General features: G+C 32.5%; 1 protein-coding gene across 9 annotated transcripts in view; it reads left to right on the top strand.

The window, feature by feature from the left end:
- The window catches only part of USP25 (ubiquitin specific peptidase 25), a 137236-nt gene that overhangs the window by 73815 nt on the left and 43645 nt on the right, over nt 1-19776 (top strand). For 5 of the 9 annotated variants that reach the window (XM_069472442.1, XM_069472438.1, XM_069472437.1 and 2 more), the window contains exons 9-16: nt 1583-1656; nt 5698-5846; nt 11652-11779; nt 12163-12258; nt 13589-13750; nt 14265-14488; nt 17409-17479; nt 18179-18407. In XM_069472442.1, coding sequence (XP_069328543.1) covers nt 1583-1656; nt 5698-5846; nt 11652-11779; nt 12163-12258; nt 13589-13750; nt 14265-14488; nt 17409-17479; nt 18179-18407 — 1133 coding nt within the window. Of the gene's footprint in view, nt 1-1582; nt 1657-5697; nt 5847-9772; nt 9897-11651; nt 11780-12162; nt 12259-13588; nt 13751-14264; nt 14489-17408; nt 17480-18178; nt 18408-19776 lie in introns of all 9 variants that reach the window. The other 4 variants (XM_069472445.1, XM_069472446.1, XM_069472443.1 and 1 more) reach the window with 2 other exon arrangements.

The raw sequence follows: 19776 nt of genomic DNA, 5'->3' as shown, positions 1-19776 counted from the left end.
CATGAACTTATAGTGTATGATACCACTGCTGCACCACCAAACAGATACCATTAACTTTTTTTGATACATATTTGGTTTTGGACTGTGTTTCGGTACTACATCTTTATCCAACCATTGTGCCGAACATTTGCAATTGTCAAAAAGAATCCAATTTTCATCACACATAATAATATGGTGTAGAAATGGTTCAGCTTTATGTTGTGACAGCAAAGAAAGGCAAGCTTCGAGACAATTTATCTTCTGATGCTCATCGAATTCACGTGGAACCCATCTATCCAGCTTCTTTACTTTGCTGATTTGTTTCAAATGGTCAAATATCGTTGGAATAGTAACGTCAAACCTTGCTGCTAATTCACGCATAGGTTGAGGTGGATTCGCTTCCACTACAGCCTTCAGCTCATCATTATCCACCTTGGTCTTAGGTCATTCATGTGGCTCATTTTCAAGATTAAAATCACGAGAATGGAACTTCTCAAACCATCCACATACTATGCATTCATTAGCCACATTCTTCCCAAGCACTTTGTTGATATTTTGAGCTGTCTGAACTGCACTGGTTCCATGATGGAACTTGTATTCGAAAATAACATGAATTTTTGACTTATCCTGGGGTTTCACGAAAATGCTCTAAAAATTTTTTTGAAAGATAATCACAAGCCAAACCATGCATTTGAAAGAATGAGGATGTACCTTCACAAGAAAAATAAAATAAGAAGTGTCAAAGTGCAATGTCAGAGATACCAACAGTCCAACTCAGTACTTAAGGAAATCTGACATTCCATACTTAATAACCTAATAATTTTATTAATTTAAACACAAAATGAAGAGAATTCTGTATACAATTGTGGATACAACACACTTTTGTATAGTAAGGCCAAGTAAGCTTTGTCTTTTTAGGCTGTACAGTACAAATCAAAAAAATACAATTAAAAACTATCAATTTTTTTTTGCTTCATGCAAAAAAGAATGAATTTGTATGTTAAACAATTTAAAAAATTTATAAATGACTAATTCTACCAGCAACATGAAACATCAGAAAAGGATAGAGTCATTCTTTAGCTGCTCTGGGTCAAAGCTGGTATTTCGTTCCTTCACTGGTGACAGCTGTTGTTTTTGGATGGTATGCACACACTTCTACGTACGAGCAGGAGATAACTTATCAAAACTTTGTATAAATCTTCTGATTAAAAGTGGCTTTCCTTCCTTACCCAAAAGTCCAAATAAACATGTATTATACAGACTAAAAGCGTAAGATAGAAATCTGTAATGATACTAGAAAGAGCAGGCACTTCAGGAGCGCAGACTGCGTCAGGTCCTCTTCCAAGTTCGTTCCGTTGTAATAACTCATTTTAACACAACAGTCCTGTGAGTTCAATTATCAGAATTATCCTTAATTGATGGGTGAAGAAATGGAAAAATAAATTTAAGAACCTTGCCAAGGTGACACTCTAAATAAAAGAGCCAAGTGTGTGATAGCCACATAAATGTTTTTGACTTGTCAGATATTACAGTTCTTTTAATGTTTTCTCTATTTATAGTTCCAAATATTATAACCACATTTGTATTTTTAAACATGCTTTAGGGATGAAGAGAAGCCAAAGAACCCCATGGTAGAGTTGTTCTATGGAAGATTCCTAGCGGTGGGAGTACTTGAAGGTATAGTTACACACTTACTTTTTATTACAAGTGAAGAGATATTATTATCCATTTGTTCCTTTGTCCTGATAGTGACTCTGCATTTGTTGAATGATTTTTACTTTTAATTTGATTTACTCTGTCTAGTAGTTCTTGTTGCATCGTTACTATTAATTGTTTGCAGATAGCACAGAATTCAGTGAATTTTTGGAAGGTACAGAGTGCATTAGCACATGCCAATTGATACTTCATTTTATCCTAATGTTAACTCCAGTGAGAGGGCTTTTGTGATGCTGTGTTGTTGGAATACAGGGATTAATGGGACAGTTGATAGATCTTTTGAAGATAATATTGAAATTGAATACTGGGTTTGGTATGATGCTCACTTTTTATTTTCTGATACTGAAAGCTGAATTTAGCAAATCAGCATAGTCAGGGTGATACAGGATTCTCATTTTTTGAGTGATTGTAAAATCATTTAGATACTAGTTTTCAAGAAATGGTTGCACTCTATCTTTTGAGAAATCAGTTAAGAGCAAGATTACTCCATCTGTGGTAAATACTAGTTTCTTAAAATTTGGGCCTAACCAGTTTCTCTTTGTTTTTCCTAACAAGAGAGGAAACTAGACTCATTGGATATAGCTTACTTAATAATATTATTAAGTTCCAAAGCATAAACTTTTGAAAAATTGTGTTTTTTTCCAAATGCCCCAATGTTTCAACCTTTGAAAGTTATTTTTTTCCATATGACCTAAAATATAAAACTTGGAAAATTGTTTTTTCTTCTTGATCTTAGGTAATGGATTCCCATGGAGTTTTGTTTGAATTTAGTTTGATAGTTTGGGATTTAGAAAAAGGCAGGTATTATCTCAGATGTTAGGCATTTAAAAAGTTATATTAAGGGGCCAGTATATTTTTGTTTGCTCAAATGCTAAATATTTATTATGTAAGTGGAATATTTTGTATAATACATTACATTGGGTCATCCATTCTATCATTCTGGTTTTATTTGAAGTATAACACTATGTGAAGCAGTTAGTCTAATTAGGTTATTTATGGGCATGAATTATAATATGCTGCACAAGCATTTCTACGTGTATTCATTTTTAAAAAGTGGTTAAAATACTTAATTTGTCAATCGAGTTGAAGTCTTTGTACTTGGTATTAGTAAGTTGCTTCAAAGCTGTTGTGCTGTATAAATGTGGCTTTAATACATTTTCACTTCAACTATGTGTTTGCTTCAGTAAGAATAATTTATTTTAGAGCACTTTCTTACCACTTTTACATATATCTTCCTAATATTTTCATTTAGACCAGTGGTTCTCCATTGGGGGTGAATTTTAGTTTGTTTGCAAAAGTACCCCCACTGCAAAAGTTTTTCAGCTTTTTGAGAATTTCTAGTTCATTGTCCTCTCCATTTGTTCCTCTCAGCCTGTTTGTGTACTTCACTTCCTTGTTTATTATTAAGGTCACCCTTTTAATATCCAAAACTCTCTTTCCCCTATTCCTTTCTGGCATCACCTCCCTGGCTATTCTCTGACCCTCACTAAGCTATTCATTTTCACTATTCATGTGCTGAGTGCCTGAATGTTGCTGGGGAAAAGTGCACAAATGTGCTAATCATAATGGGTCATGAATTTGAGTAATATGGATCGTGAATTTGAGTAATACTGGGTTTCCTTGGTCCCAGTCCTATAACCATACCTGGCACATACTTGTCTTGTATAATACTGTCCTCTCTCCCATTTTCTGCCATAACTATTTTCATCTTTGCTACTCATTTCAAATCTAACTTCTTTGTCTCTTCATTGTCTATGACACATCTTACCTCAGATTTCATAGATTTACTGCGAAGTTAATGAAACTTAATCACAGTTCCTGTCCAAGGTTCTCAATCTCATTTTGTGTTTGTACTTTTGTACCTTATTTTTTAACAACTATATCCATAAATATATGAGCCTCAGGTTCCACAATCTAGGTTGGTTACTACCTCCACTCCATTCCTTTTATCCACCTGTCCAAATAATAGAGGAATTATCCAGTTTATATAAAAGGATTATTCTTTATAGCTCAGAATTCTGTCCCTTAATGATTTTACTCAGACCTTACTCCCTTATCTTGTTTTGTTTTGTTTTGAATTCTGTATCTTCAGCTTCTCCTCCTCCACTGTCTTTCTCATCAATATTTAGACATGGTCTGGTATCTCAAACGTCTTAAAAAAATTACCCCTTCCTATATTATTTTTCAGTTAATACTCTCACTTTTTATTCCTATTCAGAGGTAAGCCCATTTGAAGAGAGGAGTTGGTTTCATCTGCTTACTCCCCATTTATTTAACCATCCCCACTTTAGGTTCTGGTTCCAGAACTCATCTAAAAGAAGTATTTCTAAGGTTATTGATTTCCTACATTTGGTCAAATCCATTAGATCCCTTTCCATTTCTATATTGAATTCTTATTAACAATTAATGATAATTATTCTCTTTCCCTCTTCCTTTTTCCCATTCTTTCCTTAAAAACACACTTCTCTGGCTTCTGTGACACTATATTCTCATGAGTTTCTTCCTGTCTCTGTGGGTACTCCTTAGAAATAGTATTTATCATCTCTTCTTCTTGAATATAAAGGTAGGAGATCCTTGGGTCTTGGCTTAGCCATTTTCCTCTTCCTGTGTCATCTCCTGGGTAATCTGTCAATAAACCAGCAATTTATATCTTCAGACCAGAATATTAATCTTAGTTATAGACTCATGTCCAACTCTCTTCTTAAATTGAAATCTCGTGGACCATTCTGAACCAATGATTTCCACTGCTACCTCAAAACAAAAGAAAAAAATTTTCTATTCTTCTTTCAATGGCACTGTTCTCAGTACATAAAAGTTAACCCGGTTGTTCATGCTAGAAATGTGACTGTTGTTCTTAATACCTTCCTTGCTCTTCTGTCTCCCATCCTGCCTATGAGCCAGTCAGACAGGTCTTGTTGGTGCTACCTCTTGTATATGTATATAAATGTGTGTGTGTAATTTTATGTCGTTTTTGTGCATTTTTACTGTTAATACCTTAATCGGTGCTACCTTTATTTCTGGGTGGATTTTGTGATAGTCTCCTAACGGACTACCACTCACTTCACACAGAAGCCGTAAAGGTGTTTCAGAGACATAAATCTGATACTGTTATTCCTAGATTTAACTGTTCAGTGACTTTCAGTTATACCCAAATACAGTGAAAAAAAAAAACATTCTTTTTGTTTGTTTGTTTGTGTTTTATTTAAGTGGATTTAGCGGTACAAGTGGGTTATTGTCACATGAAAAAAAAAATTCTTGACTCCAAGACCTTGTAAAATTTTACCCCCGCCTGACTTTTCACTGTGATCTCTTCCTTAGTCCTCCAAGCTACACTGACCTTCCTTTATAATAGTTCCTAAACATGTTAAGTTCTTTGCTGCCGTAGAGTCTTTGTCATGCTGTTCCTTGGCCAAAAATACACCACAGTCCCCAACACTCTGGCCTGTCTAATTCCCATTCACCATTCAAATCTCAGCTTAAATGTAGAACTCTTCCTTGCTCTCTACTCCACCATCTAAGACTAAGTTAGCTCCCATTTTTATACCTTCTTACAGCCCTCTCACACCTTTCTTAACACTTATAATAATAAATGATTGTTTGTTTATAAGTATATGTTTAGTAATTGTGTAGAATGTCTTTCTTACGGATGAGGCTGAGAATTTCCTCAACTCAAGGACCATATCTCTCTTGTCCACTGCTATATATATTCCCAGTATTTAGGACAATGTCTTGCTCTTAGAAGGTGTTTCTTGGAAGAATAAATATACATACATATGTGTGCATATATTTACATGTGTGTGTATAATTAATGTCTATGGCTGGGTGTGAATGTATTAGTGTACATGGATAAACCAACAGGAAAATTATACTTAACTCACTATGTTTAGGAACATAATCAGTGTTATAGTTTTTAGGTACAGGAGAGAATCTAAATAGACACCTCCTTTTAGTAGCTAAAAGGCCATATTGAGGAACATTAATTAATGTTCCCTCCTCTCATAGGTAAAAAGTTTGAAAACACTGAAATGTTTGGTCAGTACCCACTTCAGGTCAATGGATTCAAAGATCTGCATGAGTGCCTAGAAGCTGCGATGATCGAAGGAGAAATTGAATCTTTACATTCAGAGAATTCAGGAAAATCAGGTCAAGAGGTGAGTTTAACATTTTCAGTAGTCTTTTTTTTCCTCCAGGTCTTTCTTACAATGCTGTAAAGCATAATTTAAAGTTCTGATTTATATAGCTACCTAGTAATTGAGAGAATACTCAGAAAATATATTTGGATTTAATTATGGTAACTTAGACATATTCAGGAAACCTGTATAGTCAATATGGTCTATAATCTATGTTAAATTCTCTTTTAAACAATTTATCTTGAAATTTTTTGTTAAAATCCTTCTAGGACATTGTTCGGTCGTTTTAGACTTTCATTCAAGGTGCCAGCCATTAGTAGCATGCTAGTCCTGGAAATAAAGAAGAAAAACACTGATACTAGGGTGGATTTTTATAAAGTTTTATGTTATTTATATTAAATATTGTTGGAATTTGTTTAGATCTATATATGCAATACCAAATTTCTTATACAATTGCTGTGTTATTGCATAAGGCCTTATAGAAGAACTTGCTTTCTCAAGAAAGAAATAATTTAAAAAATTATTGCAAACTTATTTATCTAGCTCCATTGTTCTCTTTCTCTCTACTCATCTCTGAGTCTTTATCCATCTGTATAGCTGCATTTGTGTGCTTGTTCATCCATGTATTTATCTGTAAGGGAGTGTTGGCACCATAATAATTAAGTAAAGGACAGATCTTGTGCCCCAAATCAGGCATTGTTAAGCAATTACTGATAGCTGTCTAGATGGTAAGCTCCATGCATGAAGGTAGGAATTTTTATCTGTGTCATTCACTACTATATCCCTAGTGGTAGTATGGTGACTGCATACATAATAAATATTTATTGAATGAATGGATGAAATGTGTCAGTGCTTATTAAAAAAGTTCTTTGGTCTTTATACTGAATAGGTGCTTGATAATGTTTCTGTGTTTATCTGAAAAGAGACTGGGTTCTTGTTTCTTTGAAAATAAATTGCTTTTATCTAAATTGTAAGGTTTTTTTTTTTTTTAAAGCTGTATTAATCCTTTCCTGTTTCAGCTCCATCCTCACTTCTTTCTCTTCCCCCACATACCTAGACAAACAGATTTTTTTTTTTTTTTACAAGGAGGATTATTTATGTGAAGTAGTTTAACTCTCTCTACACCATAGATCATCTACTTCAATGATTCTCAATAGATGCCGAGACCGCACTTTGAAGCCGTCAAATCCAAGTCTAGGATAGGGATATGTACCTGGACAGGAGAGCTCCACAAGTGATTCTGATGTAGACTTCTAGTTAAGAATGTTTAAATTCAGCTTATTTATTTTATTGATTGGAAAACAGATCTCTAAAGATTGGGACTGTCACAAGATCCCACAATTGAACAGGAAAGCAGATCCCCTTAACTCTGATCTGTTTGCTGTTAAATAAAAGGATGATGGACTGGAGCAGGTGGGCAGGGATGACACTTTCCTTGTATTGTCAGAGTGGCTTTTAAGTGAAATATACTATGGCTTACTGATAAATAATCTTTCTCACATATTCCTAGCTTTTAAAAATTATTTATCTTACATGGAATCTGAATTTCATTATTTATTTAAAAGATCTTGTTCTTGTCCTTCATCTTTTCATACTCCAAATGCCCAATGCTGTAGTATGTATTTTCTGCCCAGGTTTTTCCATCTAGCCTAAGGAATATAATAGTCTGTCTTCTTTTCTGAATTTAGTGGTTTTAAGCAATCTTAATGATAGCAGATTTGATTACCTGTGATTCTTCTTAGCAATTGTTTAGATTTACTGGAGACTATAGTTTCAATAATAGTTGAACCTGGTTTAAGAGACTGTCACTGACTAGAGTATGATATCTTACAGGTTTTTAAAACAACATTTAAGTTATAGTCTTATTTCATTACATCCTTCAGAATAACTATTTCATTGTGAGTCTCTATAAACCAATAAATAACACTGTCGGCTATTTCTAAATTGACATAATCTCTGATAGTAACAGCTTTTCCCTCACACTATTATTTACTAAAAGATGTTGATTTTATTTTGGCACAGAAAACGTCTCTCTTGCTGAAATAGCTGTGGCCAACTAATACAGGAAGACCTCCAGTCTCCAGAATTGCCCAAGTTAAAACATCCAATTGGCTGTAATAGTTTAAATTTCTACAGTGATATACCTGGAGACAACTGAATAAATTAAAAATTCTATGCAATATAGCTACTTAGAAAATATTTTTTAAATCATAAATTTTAATTAAATGATATGCAATTTATAGATGACTCAGAGTCTCCAGGTAACTGGGAAACTGAGAGGTATTTTTTGATTGCCTATTGGAGGAAAAAAATTTCAAATAGGAAATACTTCAATTCCAAGTATTCACTACTTCTAATGTTTTGTGTTAATATATTCTTTTAGACCATTGCTATGCCTATATTAATATTTGTCTCTGTCTGTTCATACTGTCCTGAGACTTGCATTTTTCCCTCAGCAGTATATCATGATTGTCCTTCCATGACAATATTCAGCTTTGTATCAATCTTTTTAAAACCTGCATAAGGTCATTAGTCTGTGTTTATAAATTTAAATTTATTTAATTCTCCTGTAAGGCAGTAGTTAGACAAAGAATTGTTTTGAAGAATGCTTTTATGTAAATACCCTTGAACATCTAGGAATGAAGTATAGTGAGAAATAGAATCTTTGGGTACAGGGCATACTCCTTTAAAATTGTTGGCACTTTCAGCTGGATGTGGGGGCTCACCCTTCTAATCCCGGAACTTTGGGAGGCTGAAGTGGGAGGCTCGCTTGGGGCCAGGAGTTCAAGATCAGCCTGGGCAATGGAGCAACACCCTGTCTCACAAAAAAAAAAAAAAAAAAAAAAAATTAGCCTAGTAGGGTAGTATGAGCCTGTAGTCCCAGCTACTCGGAAGGGTGAGGCAGGAGGATTGTTCGAGCCCAGGAGTTTGAGGTTGCAGTGAGCTATAATGATGCCACTGCACTCCAGTGTAGGTGACAGAGTGAAGAGACTCTGTCTCAAAATAATTAATAAATAACTAAATAAATTGGTACTTTCAGATTTCTCTTCACAAAATTGTATGAAATAATATTAAAGTGTTAGAAGTAGTTTCCCAAAGCTTTAAAAACTAAATTAGAGAAACAATATCAACATGTACCATATACACACACATACACACACACACACACACACACACGTGCGCCGTGTGTGTGTGTGTGTGTATATATATATATATTTATATTTATATTTATATATATATATAAATAAATAAAGTTATATGGGAAAAATTGATCTTTTAAAGTGAAAATTCAAATGAATCAAGGCATTTAAATGACAGGAGCTAATTTTTGAATTGTAATAGGAAATGTTTGCTTCTTGTGCTTAGTTTGCATCCTGACTTGCTTTGGTGTTCTGAGGGGATTTGAGATAATGGATGAGTTTTTTCTGTTTTTTCTGCACTTGTGTAATCTTCTAAAAAGCAAGGTATCTTAAACACTTTAGTAGAAAAAACAGCTATTAAAAGTCATACAAATGATTTCTTGTAAAAGATCAAATTTATAGAGTCATGATAAATTCTGGAGCACTTAATGCTGCCCATATGGATTATGTAAATTGTTCATTCACTAACTGCAGAAAGCTATTCCTCCTGTAGGTTCATTATATAGTAATACAGAAAGGAAAATATGTTTAGAGATACGGAGAATAGCATAATTTTTATTTTTAATGACCTCTGTCTCACAAGCATGGCATATGAGTTAGATTACAGAGAAGTATAGTCTTTTGTTGAATGGAAAGAAAATTTTTTGAAAGAAAAACTTCTCATGTTTTGTATTATTTTGTATTATTTAAAATTCTAGTTATCTACTACTTTAGTTACAATCCAAACATTACAGAGCTAGAGATACCATTAGTATTTTAAAAAATGAATTTGCAGAATGTCTGGTTATCTTATCTTGTCCACATCAGCTTTAGAATGAGAAAGTGAAACCTTCCACTCATGTAGTAGGAAAAACCTGCCATCGCTGATAGAGGAAATACACTCATAGCAGAGACATATTACATAACATTTTTTGAACATCCTTTTGTTAAGGTATGGAAGCTATTTATATTTTCTGGACTTTTCATGATCTATAGAAAAGTATACCCCAGTTTGGGTTATTTCATTTCTCCTGGCTATGGTAGATTCCCATGAATTTAAATATGTAATTATTTAATTTTAATGGTGACATTTAAGGTATTGCAATAAAATATGAAAGTATTAGTTCTTGAAATATACTTACTTGCTTGAGTATCATTAAATGAAGTAGAGAATATTATTCTAAGGCATCAAAAGTTTTCTTTGTGATATGTCTGGGGTGTAATGTTTTAGTTCTTAATGACAATTTTAGATGTGGATTAGAGCTAACTCAAAAATTCTTTTCAGTGCTATGTGAGATCAAAAAAAATAAGCAAAATTTGCCCATCAAACTGTAAAACTGAAAAAATGTTTCTGATGTTAGATCTTTCATAACTTTATTTCATTTTAGGTAATATCCATATAAAGAGATCCTAAAACCTTAACCTTATGTAGAAGAGAACCTAAATCCAACTCAGGAAATCTCATTAGCATTTTGGGAGGGAGAAACCTAAATCCAACTCAGGAATAATCATTAGCATTTTGGGAGAGAGAAATAGTATTGAATAGCCATTTACTTTTATTTGCTTTAATTAGAAAAAAGTGGCAAATTTCAAGATTCTGTCAAATTCAATTTTCCAGGTGTGTGTCATTCCTGTTTTTTGGATGTTCAAATTTAAATTAGTATACACTTAAATTATTGACAGATGGAGAGTGGCATTTTGTGGCACTTGAAGTTATCACACACAGGATAATGGAGCAATTTCTTTTTAAAGTAGCACATTGCACAGCTTATAATAAGCACTTCTATATATTTGTTACATTATTTTACACTTATGTTATTTGTTGATTTATAAGTTTGTTAATTTTCTTTTCTCTTTAAATAATGTTTATGTATAACTTGAGACTGTTACATGGAAATAATTTTTCCTGTTTTTAGCATGAGAGTTGCGATCATTTATGCTGTAAACATATTTTCTTTTTTGACTGGGCACAGTGGCTCACACTTGTAATCCTAGCACTTTGGGAGGCTAAGGTGGGATGGTAAGTTGAGGCCAGGAGTTCCAAGACCAGCCTAGCAACATATTGCAAGACCCCATATCTTAAAAAAAAAAAAAAAAAAAATTATTTGGGCATGGTGATGTGCGTGTCTATAGTCTTATCTATTTGGGAGGCTGAGGCAGAAAAATTGTTTGAACCTTGGAGTTAGAGATTGCAGTGAGCTGTGATCACACCACCGCATACCAGCCTGGATAATAGAGTGAGACCCTGTCTCTAAAATAGTAAAAATAATTTTTTTCCCTTTACTATTATTTTATCAGTTATTAGTACTTTATCACAGGATTTTGACAGTGTTGTTGATGAAGTGTAAGTACCATTTGACATAATATTGAAGAGGACAAAAAACTTGACCTACTAAGCCATGATTTTAACCAGTGTCTTTTTCTTTCAGTTAGAAATTATAAATGTAAAGAATTATGGAATAACGGCAGTTAAAAGAGTTTTCTCTTGCCTGATTGGGTGTTATACACACTCTTGGAATTTTGAAGAGGTGTGGAAAACCTTTGAGTAGAAGTTAAGTTTTAACTAAATTGTGTACCAGTTACTTTTGGTGTCAGCATTGTGATGACATGCATAAAAATGTCAGTATTAACATCCTATGCCTAAAATTGCAATGGAGTAAACAGAAAGGTGATACTAAGGTTTTTTTGTTGTTTTGTTTTCTTTCAGCATTGGTTTACTGAATTACCACCTGTGTTAACATTTGAGTTGTCAAGATTTGAATTTAATCAGGCATTGGGAAGACCAGAAAAAATTCACAACAAATTGGAATTTCCCCAAGTGTTATATTTAGACAGGTATGATTTAGTATACAGCATGACTTAGTTTTAAAACGGTTTAATAAGCAAGTGAACAATTACTGTGTTTAGAGGAAAATTTTGCTTAATTTTCTTAGAATTAATCTTTACTTTTGTATGATGTATCTAATACCATTTATCAAGGAAACTGGAGTTCACTTTTTACTGGAAAGGTATAGTTACTGGGAATCATGTTATAAGAAAGTAAAAAAAAAAATAAGATTACTTTTGTAATTTAAAATTCTGTCAGAGTTTTTAAAAATACTATTTTGTAATATCTGATATCTTATAAAATTTTTAATGAATTGTTTCATTGTTATATCCAGACTTAATATATCTACTTTTAAGATATTTGCTAATGATTGCTTTTTTTCCCTTGGTAGGTACATGCACAGAAACAGAGAAATAACAAGAATTAAGAGGGAAGAAATCAAGAGACTCAAAGATTACCTCACAGTATTACAACAAAGACTAGAACGGTATTTTAATTTTTATGAAATTATGAGATAAGTATAGGAAATCATGTATTTAGTGACTGTCTAGATTTTTAAGTTGCTTTGAGTAATTTAAAATTCTAGAAGTATATAATCATTCTAGATTGGTGTTTTCCTTTGAATAGTAAAGTTTGAGTTTTGTTAGAAACTAAAAATTTGTAGTTGATTTGAGAAGATTATTTTAGCATTTAAAATTAAATATCTCGTTGTCAACAGGTAAGTCTCTGGGTGCTGAAAATAGAAAGTTAAATGAATCTAGTTTTGAGCTTTATTTTTGTATGAAACTGTAGATTACTCTTGAGATTTCCATGAAAATGAATGGAGCCAGATGTGGTGGCACATGTCTGCTATCTCAGGGACTCGGGAGGCTGAGGCAGGAGGATCGCTTGAGTCCCGGGGTTTGAGTCCAGCCTGGGCAACATAGTGAGACCCTGTCTCTAAAAAAAAAAAAAAGAATTTTAAGTTGTTAAAATGAATGGAAGTTGAGTTTTTCTCCTTTACACAGAGGATATACACTTGGAGGCCTACCAGGGCCTCATAAAAGCTTCATAAAGGAGGAAATTGGGTGAGGTATATGGTGGTATGTGAGGGGAGTCTAGAGTGCACACCTGTGTGTAGAGGGAGACAATGCCATCCAGTACTGCTGGCTGGTGCCATGTGTGAATATAGTCTCAGTGTTATCTAGAGTTTTGGATTATTTCTAAAAGAAGCCAGAATCTAGACAGTAAGATGTTCTGCAGATTAGGTAAAAGTCTACAGCCTGAAATGTGGCCCAACAGATCCCAGTTTTCAACTTCTGCTCTAATATGTATTTCCTTATTTTAGCATTCACTTGAAAATTAATAGCCTAAAACTTTTTCTACAAAATAATATATCTTATTTTAATAATTTTTATTCTTAAAAAGTACCAGTAATCATTGAAAATGATTAGTAGTAAAAGGTAAGAGGATAGATTTGTCATTGTCTTGATCATGAGACCAGATGCCACATCTAAAAATAAAAACAGTCTCAGGAGATGGTACTGTCAGTTTTCATCTTCCTATTGAGTTATAATTTAGAACAGCATTTAAAAATTGAACAGTATATACACACATTCAGTCTGAATCAGCTTTGGTTTCCTTCCTTTGGAGAACATTTCATTTACTTTTTTCTTGAATATATTAATATATTCAGTTTTACTATCTTCATTTGAGAACAAATGAATTGTTGAGGAACATTGATTGAAGTATTATATCATGTTTTATAAGAACTATTTATAAAAACTCAGATGTCTGTATATACAAATAAAAGGATTCATGCATGGTATGGTTAACAGGTATTTAAGCTATGGTTCGGGTCCCAAACGGTTCCCCTTGGTGGATGTTCTGCAGTATGCCTTGGAGTTTGCCTCAAGTAAACCTGTGTGCACATCTCCTGTTGATGATATTGATGCCAGTTCCCCTCCTGGTAGCTCTGTACCATCACAGACATTACCAAGGTAAGTAGTCTTCTCCATGCCAGAGACAGCTGTGTTCCCTGTGTTGTAGAATAATGTAATTGATGCCTTTAAAGAAGATGATATTAAATGCAGGTCTGGATTTATTTTAGCAAACTGTTAAAAAGAGTAGGTTCACTTAGAAGATTGTATTAATATATGTTCTGGTAGTTTTCTTATTTCATTATTTCAGTAGATTTTATGGTTATGGATTGAAATTTTAATCATTTTTTTTTCCTGTTCAGAGTTACACTTTTGATTGTTTTGGTATGCAGTTACATAAGTTTCAACCTTTTATGATACAAGAAAATAATACTGTTAAATTAGAGGTTGTTTCTGTAATTTAAGATCTATTCCTTTGGAAATTAAGGAATAGATTAATTAAGGAATAGATTCATTAATAGATTAAGATCTATTCCTTTTGAAAGCTGATTTAATGCTATGTGTTTGGCACTACTTTGTCCAGAGCTTCAGTTTTAAAGGTTAACAACAAATATTCTATGCTTTGAAAATGCAGCACAACAGAACAACAGGGAACTCCTTCAGAACTGCCAAGCACATCACCTGCATCAGTTGCTGCCATTTCATCAAGATCGGTAATACACAAACCATTCACTCAGTCCCGAATACCTCCAGATTTGCCCATGCATCCAGCACCAAGGCACATAACAGAAGAAGAACTTTCTGTGCTAGAAAGCTGTTTACATCGCTGGAGGACAGAAATAGAAAATGACACCAGAGGTAAGAAGCGTCTCGTAGAATAGCTACTGTAACCTCAGATGGATATGTATAATGTTATAATAAAATTGAGAAGGAAAATTGCCTCTGGATTTGTATTTAAATATTATAGTCATTTTTATTCTAGAAAAAGGTTTATGTAAGATAAACTAGTCTGGCTTCTCATTTTTATAATCTTAATATCAGGTTCACAAGGATGAAAAGATTTTCCTTGGATTGCTTAGCTGATTAATGACATAGCAGATGGTCTGATTTTCTAGTTTAGTGGTCTAAATTTACAGCAAACTGATATTAACAGCTACTCCATTGGTGAAATGTCATACAACATCAAAGTTTGTACATATTAGTTATGTACTTAACCTAATGTTTGCACAACAGTGAAGTTTAAGTGATGAAAAAAAATTTCTTTAGGCTTAAGAATTAGAATTGTGAATTTTAATTTTTAATCTGATCTAACAGATTTCTAAATATGATTTATGAGCTCAGTGCCATTCTGTAACAGAGTTTTAACTGGCATGCCGCAAAATAAGAAAAATAAGGACAGTGCTCTGTGGGGTGTGTGTGTGTGGTGTGTATGTGTTAAGTTGCCATCTGTTCTTTCTTGGAAGGAACTCTCCTTTATTCTATTCTGTCCTTTATTTCTTTATTCAGAATAAGTTGGTCTGAACTTAATCTCCTTCCTACTTTTTTGTTTAAATGTACTTTTTAAAAACATGAAGTGATGTTAATATTTTATGGTAGATTTTGTTTATTATATCTTTTCCCTACATGTCACAATGTCATATCCTATTATCCTCTCCCAATTTTATGCTAATCTATTGATCTACAAAAAAAGGAAAATGTAGGAACTGTTTTATACTACTGTTTTATACTACATGATTGGAATTATATTGAACAGTTACTGATTTTTGGATTTTTTTATGACCGATTTGACTCTTTATAAAGCATATGTGAATAAAGAGTAGTCCTAATTTAATGGGGAGTACATAGGGCATGATGGTGACTAACAATTGGCGTTAGTAGCTAATTAGTAAAGATTTTCCTTAGTATTTTTCATATAAGAAAAACTTTTAATATTTGAACTCATTAACATTAATTAAGCACATAGTATTTAGCAAACACTGTGGTAGGTAGGTGTTGGATAATTTTCTACTGGGCGTGGCAGATTGTTTTTATAAGATTATATTCAAAAGAGTGGAAGCTAGGAAGCTTTTCACACCTAGGTGGTGGCATTGAAGGAAGAAAGAAATGAATGTATTTAAAATACTCCTTGGAGACAACTAACAAAGGTGGCTCCTTAATTAGAGGTGAGAGAGGGAGGAATCAAGAATGATGCCTTAGTTTGTGGTGGTGTGAATAACTAAATAGAATGCACTTTGGAAAAAGGCCAACTGGTGGGTAAGCAGGTTCCCATTTGGGGGAGGAAGTACAAATATAATGAGTTTAATTTTGGCCATTTTAAACTTGAGCTTGAGGGACAGTCATGTGATAGGGTTTTGTGTATGTAATACTGTGGATCAGGAAAGAAGAGATATTTGCTTGCTTTCTTTCACCCCTTATTGATATTAGCTGTTAGCATTATTTTTTAAACTATTACGTAATATTCCAATGTATGAATATGATATAATTTATTTAATTTCCATATTGATATTCTCTGCAAATCGTACTGGCCTTCTATATACATATTTGTATACCTCTATAAGTAGGATATATTCTTAAAAAGTGCCATTTTTTTTGCCCCAAACTGTATGTATTTTAAATGTTGACTATTTTAAAATTATCTTTCCAAAACATTAAACGATTTTGCTCCCACTGACTGTATATGAAGGAGCCTGTCCCCTAATAATACTCCCTATCCCCTGGTACTTTTTAATCTGTGGTAGTCTGATAGTTGAAAAAATGATATTTCAATGTCTTGATTTGCATTTCCTTAATTGTGAGTGAAGTTGGGTATTTATTTTCTGTAAATTTCTTGTTTGTGACATTTGACCATTTTTTACATTGAGTCATTTGTCTTTTTCTTAATGCTTAATAGAAAGTTGAATGTATTATGGATATTAACATTTTAGTATATGGTATATGCTGCAGATATTATTTTCCCAATTTGCCATTTGATTTTCTTTATGTTGGTTTTTATTTGTTTTGTTTTTATAATGTAGAGTTTTTGGTTTTTTTAAAATATTTTGGGTAGGGAGGTCTTATCTTTTCCCTTATGGTTACTGGATTTTCCCTCAGGCTTAGACAGGTCTTTCCCCACTGCAGTTACTTATATTTTCTTGTAGTATGTCAAGATTCCTTCCTAATTCAACAACTTCGCAGTATGATGTGATGATAACATAATTTAACCATTTCCCTATTGACAGATATTTAGATTATCTCCAGTTTTTTTAATTATAATGGATAACATAGCTGTGAACATCCCTATCTCTGGATAATTTTGTGGGATTGTTTTCTGCTGGAAGTATTAATAGAAATAATTAATGATGGGAGTCCCATAATTTTATTTCCATTGGTGGTTATAGTGGATTTTTATTTAATTGCATATATATATAAGATATGTGGTAAAGTTATTTCATTCTGAAGTTCACATGTTTTAGAGCAATATGTAAATAGGTTTAGCTTTAATTTTCATCGAAACCTTCCTTTATAAATGTGAACAATGTTCAATTTTATTGACTCTATATATTTTCTGAATAATTCATATTTGTTTTGGTTTTTACTGTGCATTTGTGCTGTATCTTTTATTAAGAACCATATTTCATTGTATACAGACTTCAAATAGTAATGTTTTTAAGAGCAGTTTTAGGAAATTTTCTTTATTCCTCTAACGTGCTTATAGAAAAACCTTTAGTCTCATATATTCTATAAGTCTCAGTAGAAACACACTTGATGTTAATCATTAAATGACACCTTATGTCCTTAGATTTGCAGGAAAGCATATCCAGAATTCATCGAACAATTGAGTTAATGTACTCTGACAAATCCATGATCCAAGTAAGTGAAATTTTGAGCTAGTAATCATTGTCAAAATTATTTACATATATTTTAATTTATCTTTATCTTAACCTACTTCTTCCTTCCATCTGTTATAAAATTTGTCAGTAAAATTATCCCCATTCAGATGGACTCTCATACTGTATTTATTGCTTACCCTTTTTATTATTTTACAATAAAATTTATCAAGATTTTACAAAAGGCCTTAATATTTTAAAAAATATCTTATGAGAGAAAATATGTGGTGTTGAAGGATATTCAGATTTGGAAAGAAACTCTGGGGCTCAGTATCGTTTTAACTTCTGGTATGTGTTATGTAATCCATTTTTTTAGCCATCAATTTGTAATTGTTAAGTTTTAGACAAATCATGTACTATATATAAAACTATTTACCGCAAGTTCTTTATTCAAAAGAAATAAATAGGACAACAAATACATACACAACAAATACATTTTCAAAGTTTCAAAAATTATCTTTTTATCTACACACCTGCCTACATATCTTTACCATATTTAACCTCCCTCTTTTTGTTTTCAATCTTGTAGGTTAATTTTTTCAAAATTTTAATCTCAGCCAGTGTTCTCTTGTTAAAAAAATATGCTTGCATGGTTTCCTCCAAACAGGTTGTTTTTAGATTTTAAGGAATGTGGTATAATAGACTATGTAATTATAGTTTAACTCTTCTTTTTCACGTTTAGGTTCCTTATCGCTTACATGCTGTTTTAGTTCATGAAGGCCAAGCCAATGCTGGGCACTACTGGGCATACATTTTTGATCATCGTGAAAGCAGGTGGATGAAGTACAACGATATTGCTGTGACAAAATCATCCTGGGAGGAGCTAGTGAGGGATTCTTTTGGTGGTTATAGAAATGCCAGTGCCTACTGTTTAATGTACATAAATGATAAGGCACAATTCTTAATACAAGGTAAGAATATGAAATATATAGGGTAGTATATATTTTTAAATAAATAGCCCTTTTTTGTGACTCTGTCTGGTGTAATTAGTTAAGTATAATTCATTCAGAGGGTGGTAGATATGGTTAGTGTGCTACTGGGTTGTTATAAGTGAGAAAGCTGAATCAAAAAGTAATGTGACCAGGGTTGAAAATCAGCATATATTTTGTACTCAAAGTTAATGATTAAATGTAAATCTAACCTTTTTTCTCCTTGCTAAAACCCTTTAGGGACTTTATCCACACATTGACTCATATTTAAATTCCTTAGCCTATCATGTAAGGCCTCTGTTTTCTGTCCTCTCTCTCTCCAGCTTCATTTATCACCAATGTCCATTTCAAACTTTATGTACTTTACTGATATTTGAATTTCTTGCTGTATTCTGCTCATATCAAACCATTTCACACATTTATATCTATATGTTATTATATGTTTTATTTTTTGCCAGTAATATTTTTTCTTTTTTCTTTTGCTTAATTCTTGCTCATCTGTCAAGATTAAGTTCAGGTGTCATCTCCTCTCCAAAATTTTTCTTGATCTGCCAGAAAGTATCTCTCCTTGTGTTCTCATAACCTATCTCTGTTGGACGTTTATTGTTGTATGTTGGAATTATATGTTGATTTTTCTTGCACACTTCGCTCTGATCTGCTCAAAGCCAGAGAACATGTTATACTGTATCTCAATTTTTTTGTTTCTGATATTCTGATGTATGCTTTGCATATGGAAAATAATAAAGATTTATTAAAACTGATAAAATCAACTTCCTTTTACATTTAACAATTCAGAACTAGCTAGGCTGTCCATTTATGACTGAAAAGGTAAAGTTTATCTTTTGTGTGTGTAGTAGAAGTTGAGTAACTTCTAAATACTATTTATATAATGTTGTAAAAAGTCTTGCTATATTGATTAACTTTTATAATTGCACATTTATTTTTATTGCTATCCTTAACTGCTTCAGCTGAAAAACAATTTTAGTTCTATTTCGAACTTAAAAAGATTATCAGTTACTCTTATTTTGAAAAATTTTACTTCATGAGTAATCAGACATCTAGTATTTTCCTATAATAGCAAAGATAGTAGTATATCATTGTTAGAGTAGCAAAAAAATTTGACTTTATATCTTATTTCTACTCTTCAGATAAAAGAAAATGAGAACATTGTTTATCATGGATTATCAAATATTTGTATCATTGTTTTTCTGAACAATTTGAGTTTTAAAAATATTTTTAGATAATATTGATTTGCTAAACAGTAATAATTCACGGTTTAAATCCCACTTGAAATGCATTCTATTTTGAGCTTTGTATTTTTCCTTTAATTCTTAATTTCATACTAGTTTTT

This window comes from Eulemur rufifrons, chromosome 7, assembly GCF_041146395.1.
Source record: "Eulemur rufifrons isolate Redbay chromosome 7, OSU_ERuf_1, whole genome shotgun sequence".
NCBI lineage: Eukaryota > Metazoa > Chordata > Mammalia > Primates > Lemuridae > Eulemur > Eulemur rufifrons.
Note: the sequence above shows the minus strand (reverse complement) of the source record. Positions and strands in the feature narration are given on the sequence as shown.